The sequence below is a fragment of the Simochromis diagramma genome, unplaced genomic scaffold (assembly GCF_900408965.1).
Source record: "Simochromis diagramma unplaced genomic scaffold, fSimDia1.1 OVJJ01000205.1, whole genome shotgun sequence".
In the NCBI taxonomy this organism is placed as follows: domain Eukaryota; kingdom Metazoa; phylum Chordata; class Actinopteri; order Cichliformes; family Cichlidae; genus Simochromis; species Simochromis diagramma.
Window position 1 is genome coordinate 17,088,912 of NW_024386782.1, and position 25,103 is coordinate 17,114,014.

The 25,103-nt window shown below is 41.0% G+C and overlaps 2 protein-coding genes across 4 annotated transcripts; one reads left to right on the top strand and one right to left on the bottom strand.

Moving 5' to 3' along the window:
- Nucleotides 1-4,481: 4,481 nt before the first annotated feature.
- Nucleotides 4,482-12,955, bottom strand: LOC120727834 (protein zyg-11 homolog). Of its 3 annotated transcripts, none has more exons than XM_040022383.1 (14): nt 12,698-12,955; nt 12,009-12,174; nt 10,953-11,752; nt 10,652-10,792; nt 8,906-9,082; nt 8,164-8,228; nt 7,756-7,855; nt 7,453-7,503; nt 6,894-7,052; nt 6,728-6,775; nt 6,391-6,591; nt 6,170-6,222; nt 5,030-5,127; nt 4,482-4,834 (listed from the first exon to the last, which is right to left on the bottom strand). In XM_040022383.1, the coding sequence occupies exons 1-14, from the start codon at nt 12,698-12,700 to the stop codon at nt 4,653-4,655; spliced, it is 2,244 nt and encodes a 747-aa protein (XP_039878317.1). In that variant the 5' UTR covers nt 12,701-12,955; the 3' UTR covers nt 4,482-4,652. The 3 variants fall into 3 exon arrangements, with proteins under 3 accessions (XP_039878317.1, XP_039878318.1, XP_039878316.1); XM_040022384.1 differs by having other exon boundaries at nt 6,502-6,591; nt 6,894-7,055; XM_040022382.1 differs by having other exon boundaries at nt 6,894-7,055; nt 12,698-12,954.
- Nucleotides 12,956-15,153: 2,198 nt separating this feature from the next.
- LOC120727837 (angiopoietin-related protein 1-like) lies at nt 15,154-24,205 on the top strand. Its single transcript, XM_040022391.1, has 5 exons — nt 15,154-15,413; nt 18,138-18,962; nt 20,689-20,882; nt 21,951-22,221; nt 23,040-24,205. Exons 2-5 carry the CDS (start codon nt 18,176-18,178, stop codon nt 23,225-23,227), a joined length of 1,440 nt encoding a protein of 479 aa, XP_039878325.1. The 5' UTR covers nt 15,154-15,413; nt 18,138-18,175; the 3' UTR covers nt 23,228-24,205.
- Nucleotides 24,206-25,103: the final 898 nt, after the last annotated feature.

Genomic DNA, 25,103 nt, shown 5'->3' on the forward strand with positions numbered 1-25,103 from the left:
TTCTTTCTGATGGTAAAATAAAGTAGAAAGCTTTCTCTTGTCTATCTGATGAAAAGCCAGCAGGTTATTAACATAGCATAAAAATAGGGGAAGACAACTAGCTTAGCTCTTGGAAGGAAACTAAGCTGGCATAACACAAAGGTAAAAATTTAAGTGGGTTTAAAAAGTGCTAGATGAGTTGATTACTTAACTTTGAAGACCAGCAGTTTTTTAGTGTATGATGGTTACACACCAACTAGCACAACTGCAGCTACATAGCACCAGAACAGGTGTTCAAAGGGCAGAGTGGTAATGCAAGAGAAGCGATTCTTTCTATTCACAGAACCATAAAAGGATTTAAAAGCTGCCATTTTTATTTTATATAGGACTGCAGTGCTCCTTTAAACAAAAATGTAACATTCATTTGGCAGGTTGGGTTAGGGTCGCTGTTTCCTTCTGGTTCCACGTTAATCTAAGTTCAGCAGCAACTGGCTACAGCATCACATTAACATACAAACCTGAGGGGCAACAATCATTTGATCTGACCATTGGCAAGTTAGCAAGTAGTAAGAGCACATTTCCCAAGATGTTGAACTGTGGCTTTGAAATAATAGCAGTACTTAAGGCAGCTGTGGTGCTTGCGAATGGATGTTTGTTTTCATTTTCATATCCCATCATTCAAAAGCCAAGCTGAGGCAGTGGTCAGGATGTGCTCCAGGACAGAGATGCGCCCAACTGGATATGGTCACATTACAGCTGTGACTGCGAGCCAGTTCAGTAAATAGACAAGGAAATGCACACAGCTACTGGACGCAGAAGCTCCTGCAGCCCTGCTTCCTGCTCATATTTTTGCACCATTGTGTGCACCCACTGAGCTGGAGGCAAACGGGCCAATGTAAAAATGCCTGCAGATGGGAGATGTGACATGAAGTAAGACTGGCTCTAACCGACCGTAATAGCCCTCTGACACATCTACTTACAAACATGCTCACTTACACAGAGTCATGCACACACACACACATCAAATTGGAAAATAATCCTTTAGTCATGGAATAGTGGAATGACTTAAACTGAACTTGGAGATGAGGGGGATATTTCCACGGAAGGGTGGAAATCTGGTGTCAGTGTTACAGCTGTTATGTGAGAATTTCATCATTAATCAGACCCAAATTAATGTCAGCTGAGACAAATCTGCGATACATGCTGTACGCCTGTAAAGAAAATACTTTAACGTATATAAACGTATAAATGCATTTCTTTTGCATGCATTTGTGAACACACGAAGGCTAAGGAGGGTTCTTGTTTTATACTCCGAGTTACTTTCTGACCACAGAAGGATCAGGATCTGCAAACACTGGTTTTCCACCAGTTTTGCTTCCCTCATTTCCTCCATTGTGATCTCAGTACATTCTCAAAGCAAATTATTTGTGTCGTGGGATTTGTTGCAAAATAACATTACTGTTTGATTTGATTTCTGTCACATGCAGTATATAGTATATATTTTATTGCAGTATATATTCTATTGGACTCAATATTGACAACTTCTACTTATCCCTTCCTTGGAAAGAGGCTATTGATTGATTGCCTTCACTTGGCAAAGAGGAGGATGGTCCTGCTGCTGTTACACACTGTATTTCCACACAGGCTCAGGGGCCTGCCAACTCTGTATCCTTCCCCAGCAATAAAAGGTCATTGGAGAGGAGATGGTGTGTCCTTTTGTGCGTCACAGTTCTGCCTGGAGAAGTGTTTTTTTCTTCTTTTTTTTGTTTCGCCTTCTTAGACGTCTCCTCTCCTCCTCTTCTTTTCTTGAAACGTGTTTTCTTCCGCTCTTGCTCTGTGGGTATGTAGAAGGCTAGTCGGTGTCTAATTAGCTTCCAAGTCAAAAACCTGTAAAGCCAATAGGCACATATGCACTGCAGAGACCGTCGCACACAAGTGAACAGGCACACAGACATTCGCAGCTGGAGATGTGTTGCATTTTACATTAGTGTATTCTGGGCACCCAGGCCAGTGCACAGTTGTTTTAATCCAACGGAGCTGGCTGCACAAGTGAGATAACGAGATGCTTACTCACACTAAGCTCCAACTCAAAAGCAGCACAATGGTATTTCAGACTGAGACAGGCACTTTGCAAACTGGTCTGTGGTATTTTTTGCACATACAACTGGCATGAAAGGGACTTTAATTTTCATTTGACTGGCTCTGTTCCTCTTATCTCTTAAATGTCACTTTATCCCTCCCTTGCTTTATTTGTCTCTTAAATATTTTGGCCATATGGCCAGAAATATCTGCACCTGCCATTTTCCCTATTGACGTGCCTATTTCTAGCTTTTTGCCAATCTCCACCCTTCTCTCTTTCTCTGAACAGAATACTTTCTTGCTGTCTGATAAATACCAACAATGAGTTAAGCTTAGCTTAATACAAAAAAGCTTCATATCTAATTCATATACTGTACATTAACTGCTTCTAGCACTGATAGTCTTGCAAATTTTTGCTTTAATACTTCAATTTTTGGAGCAAATGAAATAATGTAGTGACCTTCAGGATTGCTTGCACTGTATGTGTGTGCATTTTCACATCAAAAAACACCTCTTGGACATCTTTGCACAATACACTCAAGGATAGGAGTCCAGGCACATTATGAGGCTGGAGGTGAAAGCAACTGAGAGACACAGGGAAGGAGTTTCAGGGATCTAGTGAGGGTCAAGGTTGGCATGCCCAAAAGGTACTGTGTCCCTGTACTTTCACAGTAAACAGTTAATAGTCTTCAAGTTGAATCAGTATTAGCTCCATAACTTTCACATCTGAATGAAGAATCTTGGGCTCGAATCTTCGGAGACACCTGGGTCAATTTTGAAACTCCAGAATTTCTGTATTTCAACACTTGACATCTAGCAAACACTATAGTCTGCCATCAGTGATATATCACATACACTAATTTTGCCTGACAGAATCACGTCCATTTCTAATTCAGTCAGCCCAGTGAATACAGTCATTCAATTGTGGATTTGACTTCTGTTAATTTCTTTTTAAAAGAATCATGAACCCCTTTCCGTCTTTACTTCTTACAAATAGTAAAGATAATCAGTCACTTTAGGAAGCTCTCTTTATACATAATCCTCTTACTGACTTCTTGTTAATTAACCAAATTAGACTTTCGTTGGCCCTTTCTCAGCTTTTTTCTTCTTCTTTTTTACAAACCATTTCCATGTTTTCCCCCTTGCTTTTGTCCGTTTGATATCCTTCTGTCTGCTTCTTCCTCGTGTCACTTAAATATTGATAGGTTCCTCGAGCAACAGAAAGAAACTTTAGACCTATAACAGTGCACAGCGCTGTTGTCCTTCGGCTCGGTTCTCTCCAGTCACTTTAACTCATCACACGCCGTCTTTTCCTGTGTGGAAGTGGAGTTCTACGCTATCGAGTAACAGCACAACTGTAATAAAAACCCTCAAAGGAAGTGCTGTTTTTCCACCCTTCTCATGACTTGAACTTCACACCTCTCTGGCTGTTAGCATTTAAACTTGTAACACAGGGCTGCCACTGTGAGTTTAAAGTTTAGAAGGCGAGTCTGTGTTAAATGCTGCCTCTGGATCAGATCTGGTTCCCGTTTTCAAGCGTACAGAATAACCCACCACTTCCAAGGAAATGAGAAACCTGGCTGAATCACAACATGCAACATTATTTTATTTTTTAATAAATACTTTTAAATTCCTGCTGGGATTTTCTTTTTTAAACAGGTGAATCGAAGCAAATTGACACTTAAAAAGTTGAGCAGCCTGGTAATAGTCAAATATTCACATGAGCTTTTTAAATTCACTTCTCAAAAGGAATTATTAATAGAACAATTTATAATAGACACTCTCGATGCCTACAAGCAGTTCTGTCTTCCGGCTGTATTACATAAAACATAATGAATTCAGAGAGCCAGAGAGAGCGACAGTGTGCGAGAGAACAGAAAAATAAGAAGAGGAGAGAAAAACAGATAAACAGCAGGTTAAGCCTGCTGGTACCTAGCCACTTATCACACGATGATGACCTGGAATCCGTACATTTAGTGCCTAAATAATTTACACAAATACACATTAAGGGCAAAACAGTCCAAAAAAATACAGTACTAAAGCACCCCCTAGTGACAGGTTTTGAAATTAAAACCTTAACACCATACCTATCCAACACCTTCTCATCACCCCTCTAATAGCTACAGATCCATTGAAGTCAGCTCCAATCACCACTCTCACCCTGGGGACACTCTAGCACTTCATCCAACTTACTCCAGAATTCTTCTTTCGCTTTTAAGTCAATCCATTTTTAGCTGCAGTTCATTTTATTAAGCTTCTATGCTGTTCAGCCCATTATCAATGTAGACTAAAAACAGTGCACATGTCAAAGTAGAACATTCGCTCTGTAAACAACAACTCTGGTTTCAAAGTAAGTAAACAGTTTAAAAAATAGATAACACAAATAACTTTTTACATCAAGCAAATACACTGTCCATATGAAATAAATATTATGCATTATGTGGTTTATTCTATTAAATATGTTTCCAGATGATTAGCATTAAGTGTCTGCACCTTGATACTGCCTCTGCTTTCTCTGCAACTATATATCTAGCGTATTTCAGATATAACTCAAAGATAGCAAATCAAGTAAAATTCTTTTTTTAACACTTCTGTCAAGAGCGTTGAGGCGCCGTCTGATTGTTGAACGCTCCCGCATGAATCTGATGTTGCTCAACCATGCTCAAGACGCTGTCTGATAGTCCTTTAATGTCACTGTGTGTGCTGGGATGTGCAGCCAAAGCTTTCAGAAGTTCAGTCAGGCCTTCCTTCTCCAGCATGCTGCTGTAGTGTGAAGCTGGATGGATTGAGGAGAGGAGAAGCGATAAAAAGATGAAAGAGGGATAGAGCTCAAGACTATTAATAAACCAAACAGCCTATAAAATATGATCATATTTTTGCATGAATAAAACAATTGTTTCAGATCAACCCATCACGCCGATAGTGTAACCGTCCTTGGATCCCCACAGCTGTGTTTGTGTGTGTGTCTTACTGTTTTGAGTGCAGACCAGATGTATGGCCCAGACTGCCCACAGCTGCACGCCTGCGGGCTGACAAGTTTGAAGCAGAGGGCAAAAAGGATGGAACGACCTGAAACATGGACATCAAATAACCCAGTTTTTGTTTGTCCCAGATGCAATCCAGCTGAGTATGTGAGCTAAGGTGATGCAGAAAATGATTCTCAATCACATTTAGGACGTTTTCTTGTGATGTCTGAGCTTTCTGTAGCAATTGTGGTAGAATTCTGGGTATAACTCAGCAGAAAAAAAAGAAACAAACAACAACAAAACCAAACTGGCAAGTGCCAGTGATACCCCTCAGGCTCCTGGCAGTCGAATCTTTAGCTGCCATAAATCTAGTGGAAAGACAAGTTTTATAACACATAATTATAACACCAGGTCATCTTTTAAGACTTCAGCTATCAAATTGTGCCCTGGCTGGAAAATTCATACAGCTACAGCAGAAGGGTTATTATCACTAAGAAAATTTAATGAATGCCAAATGGGGAAGAGTCATTTTATCTAAAACGCTGAAACAGTGGCGTTGGTATAGCTGCACCACTGAGAAAACAATGCATGAATTATATTAAAGTTGCAAAATCCAAAAGTATCAGAGATTGTCAGTAGATGCAGCTGTGCTGTCATATGAGAAGCCTATATGATATCCTTCCTGAGTAAATATACCTATAGGCATGGTTTAAAAGATCCTACATGACCTCCTTCTCAAGCTACTGTGTTCACTAAACTTGACCTCTGACCTTGAAGTCTTACCTTAATCATGAGGTCAAGGCTGCTGATATTCAAAGCTATCAGAGAACCTTTTCTCGAGTTATCATCACTGCTGCCCACCTGGTTAACCCAGTTAATGCCCCAAGTGTTTCAGGCTAAGAGGTAAAAACTGTTAAAAGGAACTGTCCATGGTGTTTAAGATCAGGCTTGTATTCTACTGATTAAACTGGTGAAAACTGTGCAAATGTTGAGTGATCTAAAGAGAATGTAACATGTGTAACCTAATTAATGGGAAACTGTTTAAATAAAGTGTTATTCAGCATGTAGCTCATGTCTGATGTCAAACTCAGACTCGTTTTATTCTCTCTTTACAGATTTCTGTTCTGTCTTTGCTATTCTCTCACCTGTAAGACACCATCTCCCTCTCAAGATGGGTCCACGTCATGATGGAATCGTGCTGCCGAGACAGAAAGGCATATTCACAAAATGTGGTAGATCTTACGTGAAGAGCAGCATTCAAAACACACACACACACACACACACACACACACACACACACACACACACACACACACACACACACACACACACACACACACACACACACACACACACACACACACACCAGCTGCTTCAGTACGGTGCTGCGCAACTCATTTTCCAGGGTCCAGGCATTTGGTCTGGAAGCAAGGTGCGCCAGTATCCCCCCTGCAAAGTAGCGAACCCCCACATCCACCTGAGAGTCCTGCAAGAGGCTGAGAATGTGCTCCAAAATGTCCTCCTCCATCAGATCAGCCTGCAACTCCTCCACCTCAGCAATGTTGTTCTGCAATTCAGGGAGACCAATTATAGCAGTGACTGCAAAAACATAATATAAAAGGCAAGCATAACACAGGAACTGTTTTGTGTATGATTACGGCTGCCTACAGATGACTTCATTTAAAAGTATATCCACTACCCACCAGAAGGCCAAGAACTTTCTGCTGAATAGAAGGTTCAGTGTAGTAGGACTGCAAAGCAAAAGGGAACAGCATGAGAGGAAACATACACTCTTATGTTAACGTCTCTCTTTGTGAGGGTTCATTTTTAATCAGTGTGTCTATTGCTTTATTTTCTGGTCTCCTTTACCTCCAGAACCTCCTCGTACAGCTCCAAGCCCCGGCACTCAATGAAATTGCGCGCTGCTACTGGCATTTCATCTGTCAGGTTCCACAGAGCACTCAGGGCAAACTTCAGAGTGGAGTCGACAACTCCAACCATGGCTTTCTGCTGCACAATAGCCAGCAGCTGCTGTTAACAGAGACAACAAGAAGAGGAAATATGGCACGGTGGAAAAGCACAGAGGGGGAGAGAAAATGGGAGATTACTTTTTTTGTAGAATAAATAAATATATAGGAGAAATATTGTACACATAGCGGGAACATACTAATGTGTAGCTTTAGACATAGAGCAAAAGAGGATAACTAAGTGTGGAGAGCAAGACGAAGTGACTGAGAAGCAGAGAAAGAGCAAATTGAGGCGTAGGCGTGCATTAAGCGATGGAATGACAAGGGCATCGAGTAGAGATGTGTATGCATTAAGTAACTGTAAATGGACAGGTGAGAAAGACGGTGAGGGAAAGAAAAACACAGGGAGAGAATTAGAAATAAACCCGTGCTAAGCCGGTACCCTGAGAGCCTTAATGTACCTTCATTATAAAGATATCCTTGCTGAATTGTGCCATCTCCTCTGTGGACAACTGCACATAAAAACAAATGGATGAGTGCTTCTTTTAAGGGTTTTTTATCCATTCTTCTAAATGTCAGTCTAAAACAAGAGGGTACTTTTATCCCACAGGAAAATTGTCCACATTTAACTGGACTAAATGAAAGCATAAAGCCGCTCGCTGAAATAAGTGTCAAAGGGTTAGCTCTCAACAGGTAGGATTAAAAGGTGCCACCACTATTTTCCAGCAGCAGACTAATGCACAGCGAGCGAGAAAAGTCTTGACCTTGGCCACCAGAATGGAGATGACAGCCACAGCCATCCTCTGCAGGGTCGGATCCTCGTGGCTGCTCAGCCAGTTAATCACCAGCATTGCCGCTAAATACCTGAAGCACGATAACAGCGTGGATATAAGGAACACAGTATTACAAAAATACACCAGTGATGCACAGCAAAACCTTGTGAAAAGTTCACTGCTTTGGTTTAACATCTGGAAGAACTATTTCTTTTGGCAGTTGCATTTCAGAAAAAAAAAAAAAAAAAAAAAAAAAAAAAAAAAAAAACACAACTCAGCTGGATTCCAATCTGATGGAAAAACACTACACTGCCACTCTATGCGTGCACTGATTATTTTGGCTACTGCCAGACCAATGGACTCAAAGATCATATTACGACTGACGGAAAGTAAACTAACTTGTCAAAAGGAACCTCCTGGAGGATGTAGTCACTGCAGAGGGCCAGCAGACAGTTCTTTTGCACCTGGAGAGACGGTAACACTTCATGAATTGAAGTATGGGGTATTATAGAGCAGCTACAACTACAGTCAGGATTAGGTCTTAATTCTGTCAGGAATTAAGTTGGATTCTGGTGAATAGCAACTCAGCTAGAACAAAACCATTGAGTGCCACCTTTTGCTGGTATACAACTATGTGATATTATGATTCTAAAATCTGATGGTGGCTTTCACAAAGGATGGGGCATGCACTGAAATCCATCCATTACCTGAAATAATGGTTTTTCAGTGCATCCATTATCTTCAATAGCTTGCACCACGCAACAGCACTTTGCTGCTGCGCAAAGCAAATGCACAGCTCAGGAGCATTTGCGGGTTCAGCATCTTTCAACTTTGACCCATGCTTGCTGGGAAGCACACATTGCTAGTGGAAAGGAGGCTATGACCTGGCAGCAGGTAGGGAAGGCAAAATGAGGAAAAGTTGATATCATAAGTCTGAAATTTTGGCGTGCACACACATACACACACTCTCACCAGAAGATTAATACAAAAAACCTTTTGTGGAAAACAAGTTTCCATCCCAGTAGAGACGCCAAGTTTTTAAACTCCTAAAACACCTAATATTAGTAGTGAACCCAAAGGCGAGTAGAGCACATGCCACATCCTGAGTGAAAGCCTTCGAGGCACTGAGCATACTCCTGACCTGCTGGTGGTTGGGGAAATTCTTCATGGTGTTTAACAGTTGGGTGACAGTAGAGCTGAGCAAGCTGATGGGCATGGCCTGTGCCAAGTCCTGAGTGGTCAGGTTGAACACACACGCTGTGGCGACCAGGTGGATGTGCAAGGAGGTGGGGTGCTTCTGCATACCACTCACCACCAGCTATAGGACAACAAAATATCCATTATATTAGTGGTGCCCGACATTTTTTTAATCTGAAATATACTCAGAGCACTGTCACTGTCTTTTATAAAAAAATAAATAAATTAAAGAAAAAAAAAAAAAGCACCAATCTGTGTTCATTTGCACTTATTTTAAACTGAACGATAAACCCTTTCGGCTTATTTCTCAGCTGTAATCAGCTAATTGTTTTAACCATCATCACTATAAGTTCACAATGTCAACCATTCACTACTACTCTGAGTTCGACTCATTGTAACAACTATTCATTTCACTTGACACTTAGTGACCAATAACTTTACGTTTGTCCTTTAAGCTACCAATTAATATACTGATAGCTAAAAATATTAACTATTAATCCATACTTTTACATTGTAATTTAAACTTTCAATTCATAATCTTAACTACAGTTTACCTGTTACTTTTTTCAAAACTATTTATTAATTTTTATTCATAACTTTAGCTAGGTCTAAAATTATAAATAAATAGCTAATAAGACTAGCTAACACAAGTGGCTAATCGCAGCTAGCTACACACTATGCTACGAATATAACTGCTAGCCATATTTAAATACTTCATAACTTTGCATTAAGAATTTCATGTAGCTAATTTATTTTACTCAACCACGTTAGCCTATAGTTTAACTGTAACACTTCACCAAAATATTATACAGATATTTACTAAAACTTTTAGCTAGCTCCTACATTCCAACTCTTTATCGCTTTGGTTTAGCAAAAAAATTAAAATAGCTTACATACATTTAGCTAATTTTTATATTAATGATATAATTTTGTACCCAATTCTTTGATTCAGTTTTTGTTTTTTGTTTTTTTTAGGTCAGTGTTAGCAGTTGTGCTAATCTTGCTATACTTAAGGATCTTGCAGAAGTACTCTCTGTGGTACTGTATCTCATTTGGGAATCATTTTGTAGATCATTATTACACAAGCATGTGTTTTCGAAAAAGTAATGAAAGCGATATCCAATCTGCATGTTCTTTTGTTCAATTCTCAGCTCTATTCAACCAATTCATCTATACAGTTGGACTGTACTATTTAACATCAAAGCTATAATTTAAACTGCCTCACCACCTCTTCTCTTCAATATCCACAATTCACAGGACATTAAAGCTGTAAATTAGGAAAGTGGTTTAAAACACCAAAGAACCAAAGATTTTTGAGAAAAAAAAAGATTATTTATATTACTTTTTTCTTTATTTCAATAAATCATGTTTTAGTACTTTGAGATATGGTGTGAATGTTTGCATTGGTCTCTGCATATGCTGTTTCTCTTGGCAAGGTCTTAGTTAAAAAAAAGGAAATGCTAGTTTCAGTAACAGTACTGTTTTTAAAAAAGAAATTAATGAACAAGGGAAAAGATCTCATACAATGGAGAACAAAGGGAGATACTACAGTAAAATCTTACTTATGGTAAGTTTTTGCTTCTCCTAAACTGAACAAAATAGCCAACTGATTTTCTGTTACCACCCAATCAAACAAATCATTCCACAGGTTTACTAAAGACATGTCGGGAAGCAATGCAGACCACAACACCTTCAGCACGTCTGGCTGTGGTTTGTCAGTGTCAGTGGTTAGACTGTAGAGATGGACAAGGGCCTCTCGTATGAAACACTCGCGGTCTCTGTACCTTCTGAGTGCCTCACACACCTGGTTCTCATCAGCCTCTCCTGTTACCTGGACACACATTCAGCAGCATTACAGAGAGAGGAAATGCAGTGGGAAAATTCAGAAAGAGTACAAACAGAGCCTCAAGTCAAAAATAAATGAGAAGCTTGTGCAGTAATCAGGCTTGTATTTCTACCATTGCTTTCCCTGGGTAGTAAAAGATTCTTACTTTTAGGCTTTTCTGTGTAGAAAAGAAGTCACAGGAGCTAACCCCAGTGGCTAGCAGGCCCAAAAAGACCAGTCCACTTCTGGATTCCACAAAGCTTCTGATTGCAGCTTCACTGATTCTCTTCCGACCAGAGATATCTAAAGAAACTAGTGATGGGAGGACCTGGGGACTCCCCTCCAGAAGCTGCCGCACTGTCTCATCTCCATCTCTTCCATCGCTGTCATCTACAGAGAAGTGGTCCTCTGAAAAGTCCAGATGCTTGAGAGCATGAAGCTGGCTAAAGACAAAGAGCAGCTGGGCAGGGGACATATCCAGGTGCCGCTGCCTGTGGGCAATAAGGGATCTCAGGGTGTTTTTGCACTCAAGAAGTGCAGTGAGCTTAGAGATAGCACTGCAAGAAATATCCAGCATCTCCAGGTGAGGGAGATTGCAGATATCCTCAAGGGCAGCATCATTTAGGTCTGTGTTGGCAAGGTTTAACATTCTAAGGCCCCGCAAGGAGCTGAAGCCAACATGGATCCCACCATTTGCCTCTAAAGACTCCCAGTCCAGACGTAAACCGTTGAGGGACAACCTCTGCAGGCTGGATCTGCATTCTGGGTTGGAGGCCAAGCCTGAGACAATGTCAGCCCCAGTAAGACCACCAGAGACCCAGGAGGCATCTAGTTCCAGGAGCCGGTGAGGGCAAAGAGCCAGGCGGAAAGCTTCTGCAGACAGTGGACAGCTCTGAATGGAGGCTCGGCGCAGACGGAGTTCTTTGCAGCTTCGGAAAATCCCAACAGTTGTGTCATTCAGTATCTCTTATGGGAAGAAACAAACATAGGGATATTGTAGGAAAAAGAAGCATCGGTTAAGCCATATTTATGTTTGTGGAATATACCTTTCCTACTCTTGCAATATGACAAACTGAAACCTCTGTTTACTGCGAACTAATAAATCATTTCACCTCCAATGCTTTGGAATAATTTTTCTTTCCTTCAGTTTGCCAAACAACTGCGACCACTCAGTAGCGGTAGAAAATTGATGTTTGCAGAGCTGTTTTATTTTCTGACCTACCTTTAGCTGCCATGTGATTCAGAAGCTGGTCAGCAGTCTCCTGCGGGAAGACCGGGGCCCAGATGAGGCTCATGGAGCCGTCTGCTCGCATGCTGCACAGAGAGCTCAAGCTCTGGCACACCTGAGCCAAGCAGAGGTCACAAAGCGTCGGGGGGCCCTCCGCATCCTGCAAGAACATCACCATGTATCACAATAATCACACACACACACTACAGAAGAAGTATATGCTCATATGCTCACTTCAAAAAAATCTCACTCGACTCAAATTAAAGGGAAAACTTTACATAATATTCCATGTGATCTGGCCAAAATACAACAGCGCAAGTTTTATTATATGTCATAATTCTGTGATGTAAATGTCATATTAAGAGGTTTCAGTTTATTCTAATTGCATTTAAGCCTACATAGACCCTCCAGTTGTCTGTGTGGTCTTCCTCAGGCCTCAGCGGATCTACAGAGACACGGATCTCTAACCTTAGTCTAATTTTATCCGCCACAGATGAGTCTCCGCTCACGAGCAAAGCCTGTTTAAATCGCCTCGACCCCACCGCTTTCTGGAGGGCAAAGTGGACAATAACAACTGTTGCTTCTACGGCTCTACACAACAGCCGAGTGCTTGTCACAGAGTCGATGTGCACGAAAATAAAACCCTGGCGACATTACATGAAAGGGAATGGGGTCAAACTCACCATACTTGAAAGTGAGAAGTCCGTAGGAAAAATGAAATACAGTAACAGCAACACTTCGTTCACCTGCTTTTTAAACCATGTTACTCTGATTATTTATTCATTTCCTTCCCTTTAAACGAATGACAGCTAATCAAACGCTCCTCTGTTTAGATTAAAGTCGCTACAGTTTTTCGCCAGACGTCAAACCACAAGTGTCAACTGTCAATGTCCAGCTTGTGATTGGTCAAGCCGCATGGAGTCACCGAGGGCTTGGCGCAGTGTCTGTGATTGTAGGGGATTAAACGCTGTATCAATTACACGCTTAGAGAACTGTCTTTGGAGGTATTGCATAGATTCTAAATAGTGAGACTTGGGTGGTGACTTTAAGTGTTACGATTAATGTGGACTGGGTCTTAAAAAATAAAAAAAAATAGATATATTTTTCCCTCTCTCTTTGATTTCATCGCATATGTATTCTCCAACTTTCCACTAGACCAGTATTTCCCCCTTACCTTCTTTAGGTCTTGGGGCAACCCAAAGTGCCTCTCATTTTTCTTGCTGAATAGGAATATGAACATGTAAATAATATAAAATAACTATCTATTACTTTTTGGACTGAATACAGCCTCCCACATTCACATAGCCACAAAGCATATGCTTACACACAAACACATAAACCAGTTACTAATTCTGATTAAAAAAAAAATATGGATGTTTTTGTGGAGTCTGTCAGTTCTTTTACTCCACATTAAGAAATATATTCTTTTAGTTTATCTGGGATTTTTGTTATTCTGTTTTTGCACTTTTTAAAAAAAATGTATCTGCTTTCATGCATCTTCATATCTTCATTCAGAATAAACTGGTACAACTATGGTATTTGCGAAGGTGAAACTGGGTGGTAGTAGAGTAGTTCGGCCACAAGGAGGGGCTCACAGAGAGGGGTGGATTTTATTTTTTTACCACAGTGACAGCTTAAGTCTCAAAGTTCAAAGTGAACTTTCACAGAAATTATCCACAGATACAAAGGATCAAACTCCATTATGTGCCTCCAGAATATACACTTTACATATACTTGGTTTTCAGAAATTTGAGCAGTGAGCCACTTCAGGGGGAGCATGGAAGACCAGGTGATTTGTTTAGAGCTTAAAAGAGTTTGCAGATGTTATTATGCTTGCCATGTTTTATTGTTAAAGGTTGATAATAATAATGGAATATGGGTCTTAAATTATTGATTCTGCAGGACATTTTTTCAGCTTCTGAAATGGCACGTGTTAGAAAAGCTTTGGTAACCACTGTGGAGTTTGAAGTAAAACATCATGTTAACTCAGAGAAACGGGAAAATTATGAGGAGCATTTTGCTCAAAGAGTAATGTCTGTTTTCATAATATATTTGAATAATCCTTTTTATTTTGAAAAGTAGTAAAGTCACTTTGACGTCTTCAGACTTACTGCAAAATTATTTCAAAATAATGAACAAATTTAGAATTTGTTAGTTTTATTCATTGATATGATTTTACTTGCTCAGAAATCTGGTATTACCAAGGCTAAAACAATTTATTTACAAATTAAAGATTTACATTTTTGTTTATTAAAAAAGCTTTTTCCTTTTCAGATTTTCAGATTTCAAAAACATTTCTAAAAAGAAAGATTTTTCATTCCTGTTTGCTGTAATTTTTCAGTTTCACCCACTGCAGTGAGACTCACTATGTCGATCACGCACAAACAAACATATGCCCTCACACATGTGTGCGTCACACATGAGCACCCACACACTTCTACACAGACACATTTCTACAATATGAATCCTGTCTTGATTGCTCAGAAACAATACTGTCCTCCCACATGCTGAAGTATGCCTCCCCACACAGAGAATCCCCATGCTTCAAAGCCTGTGCTTCCTCTCCGGTCCAAAACATTTAGCTGAGGGGCGTTCTTTTTTGTTTGAAAAGCCCTGTGCATATTATCCTCATACCAAATAAGCACAGCTGCCAATAGCTCTTGGATTGCCTCTGGAGGAACACACATCCCATATAGGGAGTAAACACGAGAGAAGCACTCGCATCCAAAAAAACAGACCTCGTATTATTATGCTAGAGCTACTGGATCGCCAGAATCACTCAGTCATTAGATTCGAGTTGATAGGAAACAGATTTGCGTGGAGTAAGCAGACTGTGAGAAGTAGTTAGGTGAATGAAACTGACAGATGAATATGTGAGTGAGAGGGAGAAAAGGAAAAAGTCCATCAGCTTTCAAGCCTGACTGGCATGTTGCGTGTGTAGGAGACTGACTAACCCTGCAAACCAGATCTTGTTAGGATTTAAAAGATGGCAGAAAGATTGTTTTTTGCATGTGCCTTCACCAGTAACTGACTCACAGCCAAGTGCATTCATCACTTTGTGGTGAAACTTTATATTAGGAGGAGTCTTTTACCCAAACTGACATCAGAGGAGGAAGGCAGGGCCAAAGCCTCTACTCAGACTACAGGAGGAAAAAAAAATCACACCATCAGCCCCTCTCGTTCTGTATATGGACCACCCTCCAGTGTCCTCTTCCAGTTGACAGTTTCTGCTGGTGCCATAGCATAGTGTGCAGGCCGTTAATCTCAATGAGAACAAAGTCAGAGGGAGACTGGGAGTGAGGAGATGGGAATGGAGAACCAGCAGAGGAGGCACGCGTGAGACACCGAGCTGGGTTCTACCTGCAGCTCTTGGACCACTGATTGATCTCACTGACACAGGTTAGACTTTTGCCTGTTTTAAGAGCTCAGAGTGGCATGTGAAGTTTCAGAAACTGATGTGACAGTATGTATATTTTTGAACTATATGCGCATTATTGAATCTGTAGATCTTTGATGAATGCAAAGCACAGATCTAAATGCAATGTACTGAGTATAAACCTTCTTCTGATGGCTTTAGAAGGATCCGTGGAAGGACTGTTAATCTCCTAAAGGAAATATGTCTGATGTGAACCACTTGGCCCCATTCACCATGTTTAATGCTCATGTTTAATGTTGTCTCTTTAGCAGACAGACTTAATCAGTGGCACCGTCGGAATAACTTGTGGTCTAATCCTGAAAGAAATCTGCTGGCTCCGAGCAAAAGCCACAACAAAGTTTGAGTGGGATAAAAAGGAGGGATATGTGATTTGCAATAATATATTCTGTATGTTGGTATAACCAGTTTGATGGGACCGTAGGGACTCGTACGCTGTGTTCGCAGATATATAAAAGAAAATCCTTTAATCGAGGAGCTTACCAGCACACAGTGGTGCCACTTAGAGTTAGTGGGCCATTTGGCAGAGTCCTCCTAGTTCCCTTCTCCGCTGGGGAAAACCAGCCACCGCAAAGTTTGACCCGTCTGGTTGCAAAGGACTGTATTAATATAGATGAGGTGGCTGGATCTGGTCAGGTCTGGCTCTGACCAAGGAACGTAGAGGTGAAAATACCCTTTTAATAAGTGAAAAAAAGAGGGAGGGAAAAATGAATGCTGTGGCCGAGTTGATGAAGACCAGCAGGGTGTGAACGACAGAGAGAAACCTGGTGGTAATAACTGCAGATGAGATTCACAGCTGCGGCTGAGGAGCCTCTATGTAAACACTGTCACTCCTGTCAGACCAGAGCCTGTGAGATTCATATTGTGGCGTTGGAGGCATACAGATGGGCCAATTGCTGAGCCTTAGCTATTGAAGGGAGGGATGACCGATGACTACAGAAAGACAGGAAAAATGCACTCTCTGAGTAATAATAACTGACTGCCTGTGCCAAGGTGTTTTTGAAGCACGACACATGGGCCACTTTCATTAAAGCGCCTTTTCCTTTCCCATCATATGGTTTGTGATCTATGCCAAATAAACAGAAGTTAGTTCCATATGTAAAAGCTAAAACAAGCCAAAGCTTTATTTCTATCAATGAGTCTTTGTGCTTCATGAGAACACAAAAAACTTTCCCTTGAGGCGAGCATGTTTTTTTCCCTGCAAGGATGATAAAAGGGTACTATTCTGCTACGGGAGCATTCTGAGCTTAGGTAATGCTCTGGGATCGGTCCCGTTTACTGTGGTCAGGGCTCTTCAATGCAACTAAACATCAAGTTAAGGCCACAGAAATGATTCAATGCCCCTGCTGTCTCTGCCTCGCGATCATTAATTTCTGCCTTCGTGGGCATCTGTAAAAATCCTCAGCAGATGTGTTTCAGAGCATCAGCGTGATGCAGTTCATATCATGCGCCTGTCAGAAGTGTCAGCTGAAGGTTCAGCTTCAACTCATCCACCAGACTGCCTTCTGGTTGGATTTGGCTTGACTGCCAAAGTCAGCCTGACGCTGGCTCGCCGTTATTGCTCCACTTCCAGAGCCAAGCCATGTTACTGAATATGAGAAGGAGGGATCTTTCACTTAGCATGCGCCCACCCCTGCTTCTTTTCGTTGCGCTGTCAAAACCAATAAGATCAAAACACCAGCTTTCTTCCCATAAATAGACTCCAGAAAACATTACTCATAACCCAGGAATCCCCCCCCCCCCCCCTTTTTTTTAAAACTCTGCTCTTCATCAAACAATTTATTTTATTTGTCACCAAAACTCAAATGTATCTGCTTTCTAGCAGCCAGGCAGAAGTTAAAGTGAGTCAGAGAAGCCCAATGACTACCACCTGCTGCTTTCTTTGCTCATTACCGGACTAAAAATGTCTGCACCTCATGAAACACAGACTGCCACTGGATGCTTCCCTATTAGATAGCACATTCAGCATCCTCCATGACCACAGTAACACAGTTTTCTCTCAAGTATATTTTAATTTAATTTAATTTTTTCACTTGGAGTTAAATCTTTTGTCAGATTCCTCTGTTTTATCCACATAAGCTGGTGTCGGTATGGTGAAAGACTATAGGGGAGATTTGCAGAAGGTCTGAGCCATGAGGTCTACTGAAATATTAAAAACAGATCTCAGCACTTGTTCACACCCGCCCAGACACCTGATACAAATGTGGTAAGAAAGAGAACCCACGAGGGGAATGTATTTAGAATAGGAGATTTTAAATACACAGATTCCTGCTGATGAACAAACAGCTTAGTACGTGAAAACAGGTGTATCTCAATTTTCACTTTTGTAAAAACTATTTAGGTATTGGTGCTTTTTGACTAAGTTTTGCAGCCGCACTGGATTAAACAGATTCAAAGGAGAAAAGAGAGCCTTTGCAAAACTTTAGTTTTCTTGTAGTCTGCCTGTTAGAAAGATGATCAAATGGAAAGAGATGAGTGATAAAGATAAATATCTGAACCAACTCTAGCGGAGTCAGTTTATTTTGATGCTACCAAAGTCCTTTTAGAAGCAGGTACCCACTGATGTCCAGATCTGTGGCAGGGAATTTGCAAGGAGCTGCAGGTCAAATATGGTGTTTTCATGGAAAACTCTAGAATAACACCAACCTAATTCCTTATGTATGCAATGCGTTTCTCTTTCCTTTTCATAGATCTGTACGTTTTTTTGATAACGCATAGAGGAAACACCATGGGACCTGGAATGTGGACCGTATTTATTCTGCTTGGTCTGTCCCTCTGGAGCAACAGTCAAGCCTTTACCAAGAACCCCATCCTCTCCCGGATAAGAAGGGCCCCAGAGGCCAATGGAGAAAACAAAAAGTGCTCTTACACCTTCCTGGTCCCCGAGCAGAAGATCACAGGCCCCATCTGTGCCACCCGTGGTTATTCAACCGACAAGGATCGAGTGACACGCCTGGATGTGGCCTCGGTGCGCGACCTGCTGTCTAAGCAGCGTCGGGAGATGGAAACTTTGAAGCTGGTGGTGGACGTCGATGGCAACTTGGTGAATGAGATGAAGCTGTTGAGGAAAGAGAGCAGAAACATGAACTCCCGAGTGACCCAGCTCTACATGCAGCTGCTTCATGAGATCATCCGGAAGAGGGACAACTCGCTGGAGCTGGCTCAGCTGGAGACACGCATCCTCAACGCCACCACCGAGTCGCTGCGCCTGGCATCCCGTTACAGGGAACTGGAGGCCAAATATGCAGCCCTGTCAGCAATAGTGAATAACCAGTCAGTGGTTATAGGAGCACTGGAAGAGCGCTGTATGCAGGTGTATAGTCGTAGGCATGAGCATCCACCTCTTGGACCTCCACTGGTGCAGGTGGTGCCTGAGAACATTCCAGTCAATGTGCCACGTTTCACCAACGAAATCCAGAGGTTTGCACGGGAACGAGGCTCTCGTTCCGGTCCGTCACCCACAAGCGGTACCCTGGAAGCCCAGAAACCTCCACAGAGAAACTTCAGCGCAGAAGGTTAGAGAGTTACTCATCCATCCACAAATCCATTCATTTAATCCCTGCTTCAGTCCCAAATATCCAACACAGTCATGGTAAAATGTAGAGCAGCCTTCACAGGCCAACCACAACAAAATAATAATCCAAAATTTTGAACACAGCTGCAGGTGGGCCAGTGTCCCAACTTCTAAAGGTTAAAGATTTTGTAAATTCAGCTCGTACCTCAACAGAAGGAACACAAACCAGGATGGAAATAAAAATGCGCTAATGTCTGAATAGAGGCATGCAACCTAAAGTAGAACAAAGAAAGTCCTAAGCAGTGAGATTTTGCTCATCAACAGATCTCCCTCAGATAGTTCAATTACCTTCACCCAAGAATAATAGAGTGTGTTGAACTTCAGTGCAGCTGTGTGCAAAAGATCCTTCATAAAACTGCAACTGCATGTGAAGTGCAGACAAAACTCAGGCTGGCATTACAGGCGCCGTCCAAACCACAAAGTAGAGGTAATTCTGTTATATAAGTGAATGGACTATACCTTTACCTTATTATCATAATGTGAGCGACTTCCTCATCCTTACTGTAAACTCACTTCTACATCTGCTAACAATGAAAAAATTTACAATGGCAATGTTAAATTAGCTTGAGAAAGGGCAGACATTATTAAAGAAAGGTTAATAAGATATCTACTTTTTTATTACTTCAAATGAGAGAAAGTTATTTCTTATTAAAGTGACTTAATAGGCCAATTTTCTTCGACTGCTCTGTATTTAACTTTTCAGACCTACAATACATGTGTTTTATATTACTCTGCGTGCTTGTGTGACTTTGTTTTTTTCGTGTTTACTGTTTTCCCCCGATATATTTCATTTTCTGTCAGACATTTCGTTGCTTGTAATGTAAACTCGTTGTCTCAGTGCTCTAATTTAATCTGCCCTATGAAACCCAATTGCGGTCGGATGATAGGTTTGGTCAAAATTGACCTTTTGTTCTCTAGAGAAGTGTGCTTTGTGAAAATGTAACATTTGAAACCACTTACCTACAAAACAGGATAAAAAAAGAGAGAAGCCTGCAATGTTACCCAGTGATTTGTGAAGTCCTTTTAAAGCCTCAAGCTGAGCATTTACACTTTGCAATCTTGTCAATATCAAACAGGGCCATACTTACAAAATGAGCATCATGTTGTATTCAGTATTCATAAACTCAACAGAACAGTTTTTACTGATAGCACGGATTAAGGGAGTGCTACTTTTGGTCTATACAAAAAGTAGTCCACGCTAACTACATCTTAGCTAGGTTAGGCTAACTTGAGGATAGTTTGTTAATCTAAGCTGAAGCATATTTGATTTCTTTTGGGTTTTGTTTTGTTTTTGTTTTGTTTATTACTAATTTTGTCCATTGAAAAAAAGAACTGAATGCTCTAAAGTCCAATTCAGTTTCTTATGTAGCATAAATAAGTTACTGGCTGAATCTAATAGCAAACAGTACTGGTAAAAGCTAACTAGCCTAGCATCCGTTTCCTTTCCTTAACAATTCAAAAAGCCTAACAAACCTCACCTTCAGATTTTTGTCTCAGGTCTTTGATTTTTATAAGCATATATAAATGTGTTTTTAGTAAATCTGATGATTTTTTCCTACAAAAATGTAGAATGTTTGTCCAGCTCTCTACTTTCTTGATAGAGCTAGATTTTTTAGTTCTCTCTTACTTTTATCAACTGTATCTTCTCTTATTCTCTTTTCCCTCAGGCCCATTCAGAGACTGTCTTGCAGCACAGGAGGCTGGCTACAGCACTAGTGGCATGTACCTAATCAGACCAGATGAAGCTGAGAGGCCAGTGCAGGCCTGGTGTGAACAGGACATAGACAACGGCGGCTGGACTGTCATCCAGAGCAGAAGGGATGGTTCAGTTAACTTCTTCAGGAACTGGGAAAACTACAAGGTGATGACAATTGCACTTCCTCTGCCCCATCTCTTCCCCCCTCTTTTCTTCTTTTAAAAGTGCTGTCAAATAAATACTTGGCCTATCCAGAGATAACAATGTGCTGTTATACGTTCCATCTAGAGGAACCACTGGGGTGTTTGAAACAATTCCCTGAGCCTGAATCTTCATGTATTCACTTACTGTAAGGTATAATACCCTGTCAGCAGCACCATTTGTTGGAGATCCTTTTTTATTTTCCCATTATGAAACATTAGCTGTCCCACTAGGAACACTGGGAAGGTATGTTCCACAGCTGGAGCCAAATTCTTTCCAAACTGCTTCTACTACAGCACCTTCCTGGGTGGATGGTTAGTACTACACCACATCAAAGCACAGTGAGACTGAGATTGAGTACATCATTGCTGGCAGCCTCTGCAATCCGGAGTTCCATTCAACCAGGTCAAGGCTGGAGTCTAAATTGCAATTTCCAACACTGATTTACCTCTGTACTCTCCCACAAAGCCACACACACATACACACACCGCAGAGGAGGCCTCAAACTCAAAGCCTACATCATTCATCATTTGCTGGCTCCCCGAACTAATCCGCAATCACAAACCTCAACCTCTTTTACCAAGTGAAGTGTTCTGGCGGAATGAAGCCAGACATAGATGGCTGGTGGTTTTTCAACACAAGTGGCCAGGCCAGTTTCACTATTAGCAATGATCCAAGAGATCGTTGCTGTGGGGTAGGAGCAATGAAGGAGAATTTTGAAGACAGATGGCTTTTCCAGCATAAACTCTACAGCATGTCTTCCTCAGGAATTTCAAATGCAGGATGGTATCCGTATATCTCAATATATTTTTTTTTTCCTTTTTAATTTTCACTTTTCTGCAGAATCATGTCATGAGAAAGACCTTTCTCATTTGTTCCCCTGACAGTCACTCATCATCACCCACAACTCCTTTTTATTTTCCTAAATAATCCTCATGTTTCTAAACTCCACGGGTAACCGCAGAACAAACAGTGTACATTGTTTTCTGTGATCTTTTTTGTAACTTTCCTTTTAATCTTCCTTTGACTCAGAGCGGCTTTGGCAACATAGACGGAGAGTACTGGCTCGGTCTAGAAGGCATCTACGGCCTCGGAAGGCAGGGGGACTACAAGCTGCTAGTGGAGCTGGAGGACTGGATGGGCAAGAAGGTTTACGCTCAGTACAGCAGCTTCCACTTGGAGCCAGAGAGCGAAGGCTACCGCCTGAGGCTGGGCACCTACCAGGGCAATGCTGGGGATTCTCTGAGCAGCCACAACGGCAAACAGTTCACTACTCTGGATCGAGACAAAGATGCTTTCTCAGGTAAACAATACTGTGTGATTGTCACACATAGTCTTCTCTGAAGTGTTGAAATATACATTTTCTCTTTGAATAATTGAGACCATTAAATTATTGGAATCTGCAGTCTAAGTGGTCCTTCTTGATTGGTCAAAACATATCAGAATCGACTAACAGATTCAAAAGGGAACACACTGTGACACGAGGCCAAGTTTGTTCATATCAGTGCATAGTGGTATATGTAAAAGATGGGATGGGTCTAAAAAAAATGTACTTTACACTTGCAGTCTTTCTAATTGGGGGCAATGCAGCTGATTACAAGTTTACAAAGTTACCTCAGTAAACATTTTCACCTAATTTAGTTTATGGTCTCAATACTTTGTTTCAAATATTGTTTATCACAGCAAGATGCTAATTTCATAAATATGGTTCCAATTACTGTAAAATAGACTAGAAAGCAATGTATGATTTAAGGCATGGCTACTGTATGAGCACGTGGTGTCCTCCATTTGTCGCTTTCAGAAAAGCTTTACTATTACAGTCAATTTTTCTCACTTGATAGAAAAAATAAAGACTGGGTTCCATCGCTAGAAATACTTTTTCTGTCCATCATTATTGACAGACGTATAAGATAACACAATACAATACAATGTTATGTTATATGTGTATACACAACACAGAACGCTAATCTCAAGATAACAAAAGGACAAAAACAGAACAAAAAGGGAAAAAAAACTTATAATTTTTTTAAAATTATAGTAATGTTTTCTAGGGCAGTGCCAATTACCTCACTGAGAAGACTAACCAATATGATAACCAATTTTTCTGTTTCCCATTCGCAGGTAATTGTGCCCATTTCCATAAAGGAGGCTGGTGGTACAACGGATGTGGCCAAACCAATCTCAACGGTGTCTGGTACAACGGAGGTGTCTACCGTAGCAAATACCAAGATGGTATCTTCTGGGCCGACTATGGCGGAGGTTTCTACTCAATGAAGTCTGTCCGCATGATGATCAGGCCCATAGATTGAGAAGAATGCATAAGCCAGGCTGGTCAAGGGGCAGCTATGTAGGCCAGGGCAAACTTGACTCCGTCTACATTGAGCCCAGCTTGAAGATGGAGTTTACCAATCGTCAGACAGTGACCTGAACTCTCTGCTATAAAAGACACAGATTCTGCTTGTTCTCCTTTTGATATCATAGCTGACTCAAACATAGACGGATTTACCATATTCCTACATGACTGCTCATAGGAAGCCATACTGCTCCTTTAACCACCTAATGTGTATGACCGAGAAGGTGAATTAAGAGTATATGCCTACGTTTTTCACTAAAATAATGGTAGCTGTCTCTCTGATTAAGAAACCACAATGTTTTCTTATTAGTATATGACTTCATGGAGCAGAGAAGCCACATCATAAAGGAACTTCAGCGGCTGTGATTTCATTCCCACGGTTAGCATCGCAGGCTCTTAATGCAGCTCGTCCTACCTCGCCAACATAAACGTCTGGAGGAAACACACGTATACGGCATTTAACTTGCTATAGTTGCTGGTAGCTGGAAAAGATATTTTGTTACTACGTTATAGATTTATCTGGGCTCTGTATTCACTTCCAGATGTGAAAGAGCAACACATTAATGAGTTGGAGTTTATACATTTGATTACATGGAAAGAGTGGCAATTTTATTTTTAATCCCTACACTTAAAATGACCTGTATACTGCATGTTAAAGTACTTTGAGTGCAGAAGACCAGAAAGGATAATTTATGTGTATAATTAAGTTATCATTACAGTGAAAGGGGCCAGGTGTCCTGAGGGAAATAGTAAATGATCCTGAAGAAAATAGGACTAATTTCCTGCACTGTACGTGACAATCATTCTCCAAGTGTGCTTACACGTATGGAAATTTGTTTTATATGTTTTTCTCATTTGGCTGTTGATTAAACTTGAGTATGACTCTGTGAAATACAATCATTGTTGGGAGGGGGAATAAAAAAGATGGATTTCCGTTTTGTTTTGAGTGGTTTTCGAGCATGAAGAATATGCCAGCCGAGCGTGTTGAAAGTTATAGGCATGGGGACAGACAACGAGAAACACATTTCTGAAAGCCAGACGGAGATGGAGAGAGAAATAGAGGGAAGGAAGGGGAGGAGGAGATGAACTGGGATGGAATGGGTCCAAATTTCCAAGTTATTTTTTCCAGCCACCCAACCAGCCCCCTACCCGCACGACCTTTTTTTTTTTTTCAAACACAGAGAAATGTACATTCTTTCCACACAAAAGTGCTTGAACTGTATGTTTTTGTAATTTAAAAAAATCTCTCCTCAACAAAGACACCAGTCCCTGCACCCTGTAATCACTGGTAAAGATGGAGAGCAGCATCCTTTTAAGGAAAACCATCCCTGAGGAGGGGGTTGCAGGGATGTAAAATGATGGGGATGCATTTGAAGAAATAGCCAGTTGTTGTATCCACAACAACACATTAAAGCCAAGCAGCCTGTAGTCTCGGATCTGAAAATAGGCTCACATGTTGTGCTCACCCACCACAATGGCCTTCACACCCATGTCTTTAAAAACTTTTATAAAGCATGAAATATGAACCAGGAACACGGGTCAAACCCAGCTGGACATGGAAACATGTTTATGGACATGTAAAAAAGCAGCCGCTAATAAAAAAAAATGGCATTACAATCTTAAAATTAAACAGCAATAAAAGCCGATGAGTCACGATGCTTGGCAGAACAATATTACACAACCAACAGTCACTAAATGGGAACATTTAGGGTTCACTTCAGGGGACATTCTTGTTCAAGTGGTTTCAAAAGAGCTCTTTCCATAGGCTGGTTTATCTGTTCACCAACTCAATAGGTTTACTTGACTTATTAATTATTAGTCCTGTTCTGTCT